Here is a 12948-nt window from a genome sequence, read left to right on the forward strand (position 1 = left end):
GGTTAGATCACTATTACAGTACCAGGGGTTAGGAAGGAAGGGGAAATTAAACATCATCTTTATAAAGAGGAAACTGCAACAGGAGAATTGGAGAGGGGGATGTCAGTATAGGGAAAAGGAGGGAATATGGGGAAAGACAACTGACACTATAGGCATCTAGAAAGGCATTGGGCCATATTACTATAGAAAATTCCTAAAATACATACATAAATATATGAAAGAAATTAAAATAAAGTCACCATATAATGGTGTATACAGTGCCCCAAGTAGACATCTTATGCCACCAAGTAAGACTCTCAGTCACAGAATGGCTACATCTTGTTTATTTGTTGCCCAAAGATGTCCCATAAAACAAATCCTAATCCTTACCTGCTTTTGACAAGACCATTGGTTACCCTCTACAACATAACAGCAATGCTTTCTTTTGCTGAAAATACCACTCACTTATGCCATCTAACAGAGAAATTAAGCTGGTGTCTAACTGGAAGCATCACCCCTACTCATTAGTTTTCATGCTGCTGAGGGTACAATGCAAGCTACTATAGCATACAGCTAATCATGAATAGCACCCAGCTACAATATCCTATGACCAACTACAGTGACCTGCCTGCAAACTATATTGGTGCATTAGTGGCATACATGTTATGGGAGTTTACAAACAAGTTTGATTAGATTAATACACATTCTATGAGATGGAACCCATATCTGATATTTCTGAAGTATTTAAGAACTTGAGACTAGATAGGTTATGGACCCTAGGGGAAAATGTACTGCTGTTATTCTGTTAAAGTAATATAGCAATACAATGACTCCTAGTGACATGTTTCTAAACCCATATATCAGTACATTATTCAACCTACTTCAGAGAAGCTTCTTAATTCAGTTGATGGTAATCAACACAGAGACTCACAACTGGGAACTGTTCAGAGAGTAAGAGATTTTGGAGTACTAAGGCATAAATAGATGGATGACTCCAAGAAAACTATATCTTGCAAGCACAGCAGGACTGATGCACCTATGAACTCACAGAGACTATAACAGGATGCACAAAACTGCATGGGCTAAAATCAGAGAAAATCCCAGAAGTGAGAAGGGCAAATGGATGCAAAGTTCTACCCATAACCAAGAAACTGTTTTTAATTTGTACCTGCCGGGAAAGGGGAAATCAATTTTCTTGAAGAGAATGACCCTGGGTATGTCAACCATACTTTATGGCAGGCCTCTTGTCCAGACGTTGGCCAACACAAAGCAAATTTATTTGTTTTTATGTGTACTAGTTTAGTTTTGGACATTATTTTCTTCAGGTGTGGCTTTTTTGTCTTATTTTTTTTATTTTCATGTTGTGTTTTGTTTTGAGAGAGAGAGAGAATGAATTTTGATGGCTGCAGGGGTGGAGGAAGATCTAGGAATACTTTCAGAAGGATAAAGAATATGATAAAATATATAACATAAAATTGAAGTAAGTAAATAAAAACTGAAAAATTCAGTGTCCTAAAAGGGACCTAATTGAGAAAAAAATATTGTGTAGTACAAACAATTATCCATTAGAAATGAGGGATCTATGAGATGATAAAAAGATTGTTTTGTTTTGTATGTAACTTGTATTGTTCCAGGATCAAGGAACAATATGTCAGACAGACCGAGTACTGCCACAGTAAGAGCATAGTTATCTATCTATCTATCTATCTATCTATCTATCTATCTATCTATATCTATATCTATATAACTATATCTATCTATCTATCTATATAACTAGATAGATAGATAGATAGATAGATAGATAGATAGATAGATAGATAGATGGATCAATTAAAGTCAAATGAAGTCAAATGAAAAAGTGTGTCTTTGGTCAATAAGACATTTTACCCTATGAATTTGATGCTGGTTAGGAAAGGAGTTCTGTTCTTATTCCTTCCAATTTGTTTACTCTCATTCATAGTCAAGTCTCCTTATTTAGAGCTTCAGCTCTTATTGTCACTCTAGTAATTTCCTTCTTCTCCCTGGGTTACTGCTATGCTCATGGGAGTTACAACCTTCTGCAACTTTGAGAGAAAAGGTCATAGAAAATCATAAGCAACTCATTTTATAAACCCCTAACCCACCTTCCAGTGATAGACACATCAATCAATCTTGATCTTGCACTTTTTTTATTTTACAGATATTTTTCATTTTACATACTAGCCCCAGTTCCCTCTCTGCCCCCTTTCTCCCACACTACACCTCTCTCTTCTTACTCCCATCCATTCCTCAGAGGGGGTAAGGCCTTCCTTGGGGAGTCAACAAAGACTGCATACTAAGTTGAGGCAAAACCAAACCCCTTTCCCTGTTTCAAGGTTGAGCAAGGCATCCCACTATAGGGAATTGAATAAAAAAATCCAGTTCATGCACCTGGGTTATTTCCTGGTGCCACTGCCAGCTCCCCCCAAACAGATCAAGCCACATAACTGTTACCCACATTCAGAGGTTCTAGTTTAGTCCCATACAGGTTCCTCAGATATCAGTCCTTAGTCTGTGAGACTTGATCTTGTATTTTTTAAGAATAAAATTTCATTTAAAGGCAGGCCTTATCATTTCTGAGGAGTGGATGGGGGTTTGGTGGTGGGAGCAAAAGGGAGCAAGAGAGAGGGAGAACTGGGATTGGTACATAAAGTAAAAAAAAAGATTGTTTTATAAAATAAAAATTAAATGCAATTCCAATTTTAAAAATATTTCCTCCATGTTACAATATTGCTTATTACACTTCTATACCAATTGTTTTATGTGTCATATTTTGTCTTTCCCATCATCATCACAATTCTATGCTGCTTTGAAACAAATATGATGTGCCAAAAAACAAGTGAATAAAAGCAAAACAAATCAACACAATGAATAAAACACATCATGAAAATCTCTTAGAAGTTCAGCTGTTCTTGTTTGAAGAACTTGGCCTCTTCATTTCAACAGGACTCCTTTTGTGCCTTTTGTTTTTTCTTTTTTGGTGAAGGAAGAAGACAACCCATTTCCTGTTAAATTTCAAAAGAATCTGAACTCTTAAATTATAAAACTGAATGTAATAAGTAAAACCAAAGGCTTGTGGTGTAGAATCGGGTACCTCTCATTATTTATAGCAAACCCAGGCTGTGATTGGCTATGGCTGAAACACTTTTTCCCTCTACATTTTCCCATTTGGAAACAACTCATCATTACAGTCTGGGAAACTTTCTGTGATGGATAGTATATGTTACAAAAACATAAGCCATATTTCAATGAAACCTTCATTTGATTGAAAGAACATACTGGCCAGGTGTTGTGCCGCCACCATCTATACTAGATATTATTTCATGAGAGTGGGACATGCTATTGTTCTTTTATCCTGGTGCAGCTAAAGGAACTTTCTTGAAGAAATGCAGTAGCATGAGCAGGCAAGGCTGAAAAAAAATGTGGTATTTCTTTTCTTAGAAATCAGGAGTGTACTTAATATGAAACTTGACACACAGGGGACATTGTATAAAAGAAGTAGTCATCAATTCTCTAATATAAGATTCTAGATGTGCTTACCTTTGCTCTTAACTTGGGCAATGTGTACTCTCTGATGCTATGTGAGATAGATCGTCTTTCATGGATTTAGGTAGGTGAACTCATTCAGATACAGGTTATATAGTATCATCATTCCCAAGAAGCATAACCCTCAGTAGAATTGAGGTATCTAAGAAAATTACCATGATCTTATGAGCCCGGGATACTTAATTAAGCCTAAATACCTAACCAACTATCCAAAAACCAAAATCCAAATAAACAAAAACACAAAAAAAAGACTAAATGGTGAATTAGGTTCATAGGAGACTGTCATTCAGATGCAGTCTTCAGGGATTAACAACAACAACAAATCATACCTGCACTAGCAAGCTACACTGTAACTATTCTCCCTCCAGAATGACCTAAAACAGATTGATCTAAAATGTGCCTTCTTTTAATATTCATCATGGATAACCAGAGAGCAATTAGTTAAGGACTATTTCCTAAGTATTTCTTACATCTAAGACCTCTAAAAAGTCTCACTTCTGTTGTTTCTGCAAACTATTCTGTGTCTTGTGAGTTATGTTATTTCAACCTGATTGGAAAAACTCACTTATTCAAGTCAAATAGAGGTGGGCATTTTTCTTCTTATAACTGTGGAATGGTAGGTATTTTAGTTCAGGGTAATTTTCTTATATACACGCAAGGAATCAGTATCCAAAAAAAAAAAAAAAAAAAAAAACAGCACAATGTGGTGTAGATTCCTTTTTTTCATTTTGATAGATCTTTTCCCCCCATTCTTAAGAACAGTAATTTGTCTTCTTAGATCTTTAGCAATGATACTGGTGGGCAGAGAATAGTGTTTCTAAAACTTACTAATTTTAAACTTTATTGCCAGCCTCTAAAAGGTAAAATCTAGGAAATGCTTTCATCTGGACACTTAGAAGAGTATTTGGGATGAATAAATCTTGAAAACAAAAAGTTGTGTAATAAGAATTAAATTCTGTAGAGCAGAAATTTTGAGTCAGGTGTAGATTAGAAGAAAGGACATATGACAGGTAGGATTTTAGTTGGGGGAGTGGTAGAGGAGGAAGGGAGGGAGAAGGGAACTGGGATCATCATGTAATTCAATCTTGTTTGTAATTCAAATATATAAAAAAGAAAAAAGAAAAAAGAATTCTGTAGAGATATATGCATCTTCTTGTCTCATCACTGACAATAAATATGGTTCAAAGGGGCATTCTCTGTTTTTCACAAGAATCAATAGTCCTGATTATTGCCTTTTTAGTGAGGAACAATACCAAGTAAATAATTAAAACATAATTTAGATATACAAAACACCAGAAAATAAAAAAAAGATCGAATGGTTTATTAGGTGATTAGATATTTGACAAGAATGAGAACATATGACAATGAGTGTATATAAGATTCTACTGGGCCGGACGTTGGTGGCACATGCCTTCAATCCCAGCACTCGGGAAGCAGAGGCAGGCTGATCTCTGTGAGTTCGAAGCCAGCCTGGTCTCTAGTGCGAGTGCCAGGATAGGCTCCAAAGCTACACAGAGAAACCCTGTCTCGAAAAACAAACAAAAAAAAAAAAGAAAAGAAAAAATAGATTCTACTGTATGAAGGAAAACAACAGGAATATCTAGAGAATAGTGGGATACTGTAATGTTACCACTATATATCTATTATGCAAAGGAGAGAATCCATAGAATTTAAAGTATTAAATTTATTTTTTACAAAAATATTTTCTTAAAAATTTTAAATTTGCAATGAAATTGTATTTAATATTCCTTATTTTATGCAAATAAAATAAACTTATTGTTTAAAATGGATATATACATTCCTATATACACATGCTTTTATCCATATTCTTTTTTTTTCTGAAAAATATATTTCTTCATGCACACTTAACCGTAATTTATATTGTAGTAATTTTACTATGCTATAGTTGGATTGTATTTTAACAAATTCAGCTTGAATGTTTATATTTTTAGTTCACGCTTATTTTCAATGCTGTGACCATGTACACATGATCTAGTGAATTTGCTAATGTATTTATACAAATGAATATGTAAGGTTTCTCTATATTCAACTAGTCATCATTTTTAATGTTCTCTAAAATCCCATCATACTTTCTGATAAGCACCTGTTACTTTTACTACTAATTGCAATTACTTCTCTATGAAAATTCTTCAGTGCCTTCACAAGATGGATATGCACTACCTCCACATTTATCTACAGGGAAAATTAGGGACTTTTTTCTATTTCAACTGTTGTAAATAATACACGTGTTAATGTGGTTAAGATCTCTGACAGTCCTTGTCCTGTATGTACAGTGAAGATACTTAACATTTGCATGCTCCAGGATTATGTTCTGTGAAAGAAGAAATGCAATAAAAAGGAATAAAATCTCTAAGATTATCAGACTCACATTCATTTTTCTATTTTTTCTGTCTATCTATCTATCCATCCATCTATAAATACAAAATGGAGATGTGTAATAATGAAAGAAGACTAAATATATTGACCCAAATCAGACATCTTAAACACAAAACTTGAACTTGAAACCCAAATGGTCAGTGACTGATCTAGCATGATAACTGCACAGGAATAATGTCTTAGACATGTAACACATTTCATTTCCCAGTTTCAGAAAAATGAGCTAAAATGACAGAAATGTATAGGATTCTGTACCCATTTGTCTGGTGTATGAATAAGGGCAATATCATTTATTTCCTTGTTTTATATGTTAAAATAAAACTGAAAGTTTTCGAAATATATAGATATGTATGTTTTAACAAAGATGAAAAATAGTGCATGAAATAATGTGCCCTCGTTCAAGGGTTGTTCTGAACAAGATATATGCCAAGTAGAATTCACCTTTGTCTTGATTGCCTCAAATTGCCATAATGACCTTCACTAATGCTCCCTTGATTTAACATTTCCATTGTCACTTCAAATACTCATGAGTCTACAGTTCATGGAAAAATATTATAAAGAACTGACCAAGCAGTTTGGTTTGTGTCAACAAAATGTCTTACCTAAAGAAAAGATTTGGATAACCCTCTGCTGAATTTGCTTAGTCTTCACACCATAGATGATGGGATTGACAGTGGGTGGTACTACCACATAGAGGTTAGCAATGAGAATGTGAACATGTAGTGGTATACTGTGACCCCCAAAACGGTGAGCAAAGAAAGAAAAAAAAGCTGGTGTGTAGAACAGGAGAATAACACAGACATGGGAGCCACATGTACCCAGAGCCTTGAGTCTGGCATCTCGAGAAGGAATTCTAAACACAGCACAAAGTATAAGAACATATGAGACAATGATCAGTACCACATCTAGGCAGGTAGAAAATAGAGCCACTATAACCCCGTAGTAAATATTGACCTTGATGCTGTCACAGGCCAACCTGGCAATGCCCATGTGTTCACAGTATGAATGTCGAATGATGTTCTTCCCACAGTAGGTGAGCCGATAAACAAGGAAGATCAGGGGGAAGCAGATGAAGAAGCTTCTAGTCACAGATGCAATACCCATTTTGCTGATGACTGATGGGGTTAGAATATTGGTGTATCTTAGTGGATAGCAGATGGCCACATATCGATCAAATGCCATAGCATTTGTATGGCAGACTCTGCTACAAAGATGAAGTGGAGGAAAAACATCTGTGACACACAGCTAGCAAAAGAAATGCCTCCAGCTTGGAACCAGAAGATTGCTAACATTTTCGGTGTTGTGACTGTGGACAGAAAGATGTCAGCCAGGGCCAACATGGAGAGGAAAAGGTACATGGGTTCATGAAGGCTGCGCTCTGTGATAATCAGAAATAGTAGCAGTGCATTGCCTGCAATGGCCACTATGTACATTGAACAGATAGGGATGGAGATCCACTTGTGTGCATCTTCTAGTCCTGGGATCCCAGTCATGCTGTACCAGATGTCTCTGAGATTGGTGTGGTTTAAAGTGGATGAAAATGTTGTCATGTTTATTTTGTCTGCTAGTTTTCGACCTGCTAAGGCAAAACAACAACAATAACAAAACAAAAACAAAAGAGAAGAAACAGCCCTGGTTATTTTATTAGATTAAATGTGAACACTCACAGTTGACTAAAATTATTATCTTATGGAAATGCTAATCTCTTGCAATTCAGCTCTAATGAGCTGTACAGACTTCTTTAACAGGAAAGTAAGCAAAGTTTTATAAAGCTTTGCTAACTGAAAAATGTAACAATGTTAATTATAGTGACAAACTTTAAGGTAGCTTGAAATTGAGACCACACCATTAAATGCCTTATATTTCTTCTTTGCTTGAGACCTATGAGGCTCCGGCAGGCTTTGCCTATCACCATTCATTACCCCTATTGTTCACTTATGATGTATGATGTTCAAACACAGTTCTCTTCTTCAAGTTCTAGCGATGTAGTGTTCAGAAACCTGTTGTCTTTGGGAAGGTCATAGCTATTGAATAAGTATTAACCACTACCTACATACTATTTTAATGTAAAACTTTTAGTAAAAGAGTTGCCTTTTTCCTTACTTAAGCAATTTACTTAACAAACCTAGGATATAAAAATATGGGTAATCCTTGTTTTGAAGAATGCTATAAAGTTTTATGGTTTGATACTGTATCTGTGTTCTTTTTTGGCATGACTACAGTCCCCAATGCTCCAGCTAAGCCAGTCATCTGACATTTCATCTTCTCTGGACCACACTGTGATTTACAAAGTTCATGCTTAAGAACTGTGAAACCAAGTTTCAATAAAATAACACACAAAACACTCTACTGGTGCTTTAAGTAGTATTATGTGTGTCAGTTGGATCGCAATCAAAGCTGTGCATGGCTATCTGCAGCTTGTGGATCATGACTTGAACACAGCAGAAACAAGCACTGAGCTGAGTGAGCACTTATATGTTACACTATTAGAAGTCAGCATACATACTCTCTCACACACGAGTTTTCCTTCTCCCTCAATCCTCATCTGTTTTGACACTTGTTCACATACTTGTCTTCTAGTTTCTGTTTATATCTCAGGCTTATTCTTTTCTTTATTCATTTTATAAACAAATTTCAATGATAATGGAGAAAAAGGTCATAGAAAATAAGAAATTGCTGAATTGTAAACAAATAAAGGAATCAAAATAAAAATCTTAAATTCACTCTAGTGTAGTACTATGTTGAAGAGATAATCAGATATAGATCATAAATATATTCAATTAGACAGATTTCATTCCTGTCAGAGAACTCAAAGCACAGACAAAGAACCATTACTCCTAGTAGGTCAGAATAGAAATGCTTGGATATGTTCAATGTATCATTAACATGATACCTTCTTTACAAAGAAACAGAGTAAAGATTCCATCTGGGGAACCAACATAGGACCAAACTAGGCCCCCTGAACATGGGTGTCAGCTAGGAGGACTGGGCAGTCTATGGGGCCTCTGACAGTGGAACCAGGATGTATCCCTAGTGCAGGAATGGACTTCATAGCCTAGATAAGGGGGGGGGGCGCTAGGCTCTTCCCCAAATTGACAGATTTTGATGATCCCTCTTGGAAGGCCTCACCCTCCCTGGGGAATAGATGGGGAATTAGTGGGAGGCATGGGAGGATGGCAGGGAGAGGGAACTGGGATTGATATGCAAAATAAAATTGTTTAAATAAAATTTATTATAAAAATGTTGTTATTAAATCTGTTTATCAGAGACACTTCTGGTTACAAAGGAAAACCTTGTCCTTTGGAAGAAGAAAGTCAAATAAAAAGTACACTAAGGGCTAAACGAAATGAGACACATAGATTGTAACCCTAAACTTCAGATAAATGGCAGAAAGTATGGCTTTTGGTTTAAACCTCAATGCTAAGAATGATTTATTTAACCTTGAGGAAAGACAATATACATTATGATATAATACAAATAATGTTTTATCATTTCAAAGTAATGTTTTCAAAGGGACTATGTACTTCCTTTTGTTCTTTTCCAAGTACATATTGATGTATTATATAACAATGTATTTTTCATTTTATTTTATTAACTCAACCTTTGATTTAATAATTATGGATATGTTTTCAGCATATAGCATAGCAATTTTTTGTTGAGTAAAAAGTTGTTCCAATTGAAGGGAATAAAGATGGAATTGCTGTTACTGCTTCCCATTAGCAATAGAGGATGGCTCAAGAGACCAAACATAACAAATCATCGCATTGCCACCAAAAGTGCTTTGGTAGATGTGTGTACATACAAATCCATAAAATAGCAATTTCTTTGCAGTAGATTAATGTGTGATGAATAAAGCTTGTAAATTATTTGGGTACAATTTGGAATAATGTAGTGATGCCATTAATTAGCATAGCAGTAAATCAAGAATTTAAAGGAGTAAGTTGTAAAGTAACTTGTGGTTTTAAAAGAATTTTTTAGGTTCCTCTTAATTCTGCTGATAAACAGAAGCATTTTTGTATTTTATATATTGTCACCTTCATGAAAATATTGATAATTGCTCTTTTTAAGGTTATATAAGTTAATTAGTCGCCTATATGAACTGTTATTTAACAGATGTTTATTGTGTTCACAATGTTTGCACATGTGTTACACTGTGAAGAATATTAAAAGACAGGTTTAGTAACAGCTTGGGTTATAGACTCTTACTGCACTGCAATTCCATCCTTCAAACTCTAATCTTATTGTATTAAAGTGAGGTAGTGGCAATGGTTATGTCATTGGGTTGATATGTGATTAAATGTGGATGACTCTTGTGAGAAAGTAAGAAACATATCTCTCAGTTACTCAATAAGTAATCATTTCTACAGCTGATTCATGTATTATACCAGATAGAGATAATAGAAATCAAACTATATGTCAGATTCCATCCTATCATTTTTTTTTAATCAGGAGCAAGATCATTTGTGGCTTTGAAGATTCAGAATTCACCCTAGGACTATTCTAGGAGCATTCCTCTATCTTATACAAACAGAGGTTATCAAACCCATTGGAGAAAATAAATCAGGAAACAGGAAGTCAGATGGCTCTTTAAAAGCTGACAAGGTAATATATATGTATGTATTGAGAATGCATATTTATGTATAGTTACTCTTTTTTCTTGTTGAAATAATATTTTTTCATATAGTATATTATGGTTATGGTTTCCCCTCCCTCTACCTTCCTCTTGGTACCTCTACACCTCTCCAGCCATCTGGATCCATCCCCTTTATGTCTCATTAGGAAGCAATCTTTGGGATTATAATGTAATATAATATGGTAACTATCTCTTAAGTTGTATTTTGTCTTTACATAATAGGCAAGTATTTTGTATGTCTAGAAAAATAAGTGAATCATCCTGAAAACTGACGAAATGTGCATAGTGCACTAGAAAAACAGTTGAGTGTCTCTGAGTTCTAGCTTCAGCCCTTTCCATTCAACCATGAGCTTGACTGAGCCATGCTTTATTTTGATCTCTATGCCATTAACAACTGTAGTAAAACCAGCTTATATGTACATCTATTTAAAAATATATTTAGAAAATCCAATTCTTGGAGCTCAAAGACAAAAAGCACCAGGCTGTGGCTTTGGTCATATTATAGTTCATTCTTTTAGATTGAGAACCATTGAAAACATAACAAAACAGACCGTATGGGCACCTCTATTGTATCTCTGCTGCATAGTCTAGGTAAGTACAGTGACAGCTCCTAACTGTCCAGACCATTCACTCCATCCACAGGATACCTTTTAATAATTTGTGCTGTTCGTATTGTTAAACTAAATATTTTAAGACCTTCACATCAATTTTGTTCTGTGATTTTGTAGTTTGATGCTCATGAAACATCTTTTAGACATCATGCTATCATGTAAATATGATTACTGGTATGTTCTATATACCACACACTACAAAAATGAGATATGAACTGGCTAAGTAACTTGCTTAGGTCACACAACCTGTATATAACAAAAGAGGAACTCAGTTTGTCTTTCCTTAGCACATCCCATCATTTGCCATTTACACAGTAACACCCCCTTAAGCTGTCTTTACCTCTGGCATCCTTGATGCAAATTGTATTACCTTTCTACTGAGTTCTCATAACTCTGTCTTGCAGAGCTATTGTGAAGTGTTTCCACTGCTACATTGTTATTATTAATAGACTTAGGACTATTCAGTGTGTTGTGTCCATATTTCAAGAATAAGACTTGAAATAAAAATCTTAGCTCATCACCAGTGTTTGTTGAAATTTCAAAGTGTTAGTAGGGGTCAGGTCAAGTAACATTGTAAAAAAGTAGAGATGTTGAATATGTGATGGGAGAAATTCCCTGTGGTTGGGGATTGCCGAGGGGATAGGCACTCAAAGGAAAAAAAAAAAAACAATCAATCACTGAAAATCAAATAATGTTAGTCAGCATTGTTTTGAAAGAGGATCGGCCTGGATTGGCTTTTCTTCCTCTGACATAAAATTAAATACATAAAAAATCCAAAGATCCCTATGCTGTCTGCTGCTCATAGATTTGTTAGACTCAGTAATTTTTGTTCAGAATCAAGTTATTCTTTTCTTCTCACTCCTAACTACATAACTCAAATGCACATTACTTGTGAGTAACATCCTATTTCTTCTTTTCCACTTGTTCAAAAATTTACCCAATGTGAAAATCAATGCATAGTGCCACGTCAAGCATGTATCGAGAAACTACACAAACCAGTATATGAAACTTACCATGAGATCCTCCAGCAATTGGGATCAGGTGTCCTCACCTACTCCATGCTTCATTAGTTAATGTGTTCTTTTGTTTCTGGTTTGGATAACATGAGATTAACTTTTGGTGCCTTTAATATTTGAAAACACAGTGACACCTCTGCAGGAGACTCTTAAATCATATCATGGAGTTTTTCTTCATCTATAGGAAGCCTAACTTGTAATTGACTACATTGGGGTGAAAACAAACATTGTTTTCTGGCTTATTCCTACTTTAGGAAAAATAAAAATACATGCCCCACATTCAGAAGAAATTTTCCATCACGGTATACCTGTCAAAAGACATAATCTATTTGTCAACGAGCTCTTGAAGGACCAAAACAGTAATATCCTGTTTGAGGTGTTCAATTACAACTATCAGAAACACATTTCATGAGTGTGACACCAGTTTCCATCCTTAACCTTAAAACATCTAAAGTCACTGTCTGGACAAGTGCCATACCTGGGACAAGAATAGCTAGCAAACTGTCACCATCCCTTCCCAAGGAATCAGGACTATCTATAATCTTATACTTGATGCCCACAGGACACCATCTGCAGACAGCACCATGAACTGTTAATTTCTCACAACGCCTACTGTTGCCTCCTCTACTCTGCAGCTGCAGACTCCCTGGTGGTCAGCAAGATGTGTTGTTTCTCATCAATTATGTCCTACTGCTCACACAGAGACTGGTATAAGTTTCTCAGTCCTGAGAGACCTAAGACTCAGTAG

At 35.4% G+C, this 12948-nt stretch overlaps 1 protein-coding gene across 1 annotated transcript; it reads right to left on the reverse strand.

Moving 5' to 3' along the window:
- Positions 1-6525: 6525 nt before the first annotated feature.
- LOC100769229 (olfactory receptor 52Z1-like) lies at positions 6526-7490 on the reverse strand. The gene is given in 2 exon segments (XM_027408011.1): positions 6526-7127; positions 7130-7490. Coding segments are annotated over 2 exon segments (963 nt in total).
- Between the last annotated feature and the right edge of the window lie 5458 nt (positions 7491-12948).

This window comes from Cricetulus griseus, chromosome 3, assembly GCF_003668045.3.
Source record: "Cricetulus griseus strain 17A/GY chromosome 3, alternate assembly CriGri-PICRH-1.0, whole genome shotgun sequence".
NCBI classification, from domain to species: domain Eukaryota; kingdom Metazoa; phylum Chordata; class Mammalia; order Rodentia; family Cricetidae; genus Cricetulus; species Cricetulus griseus.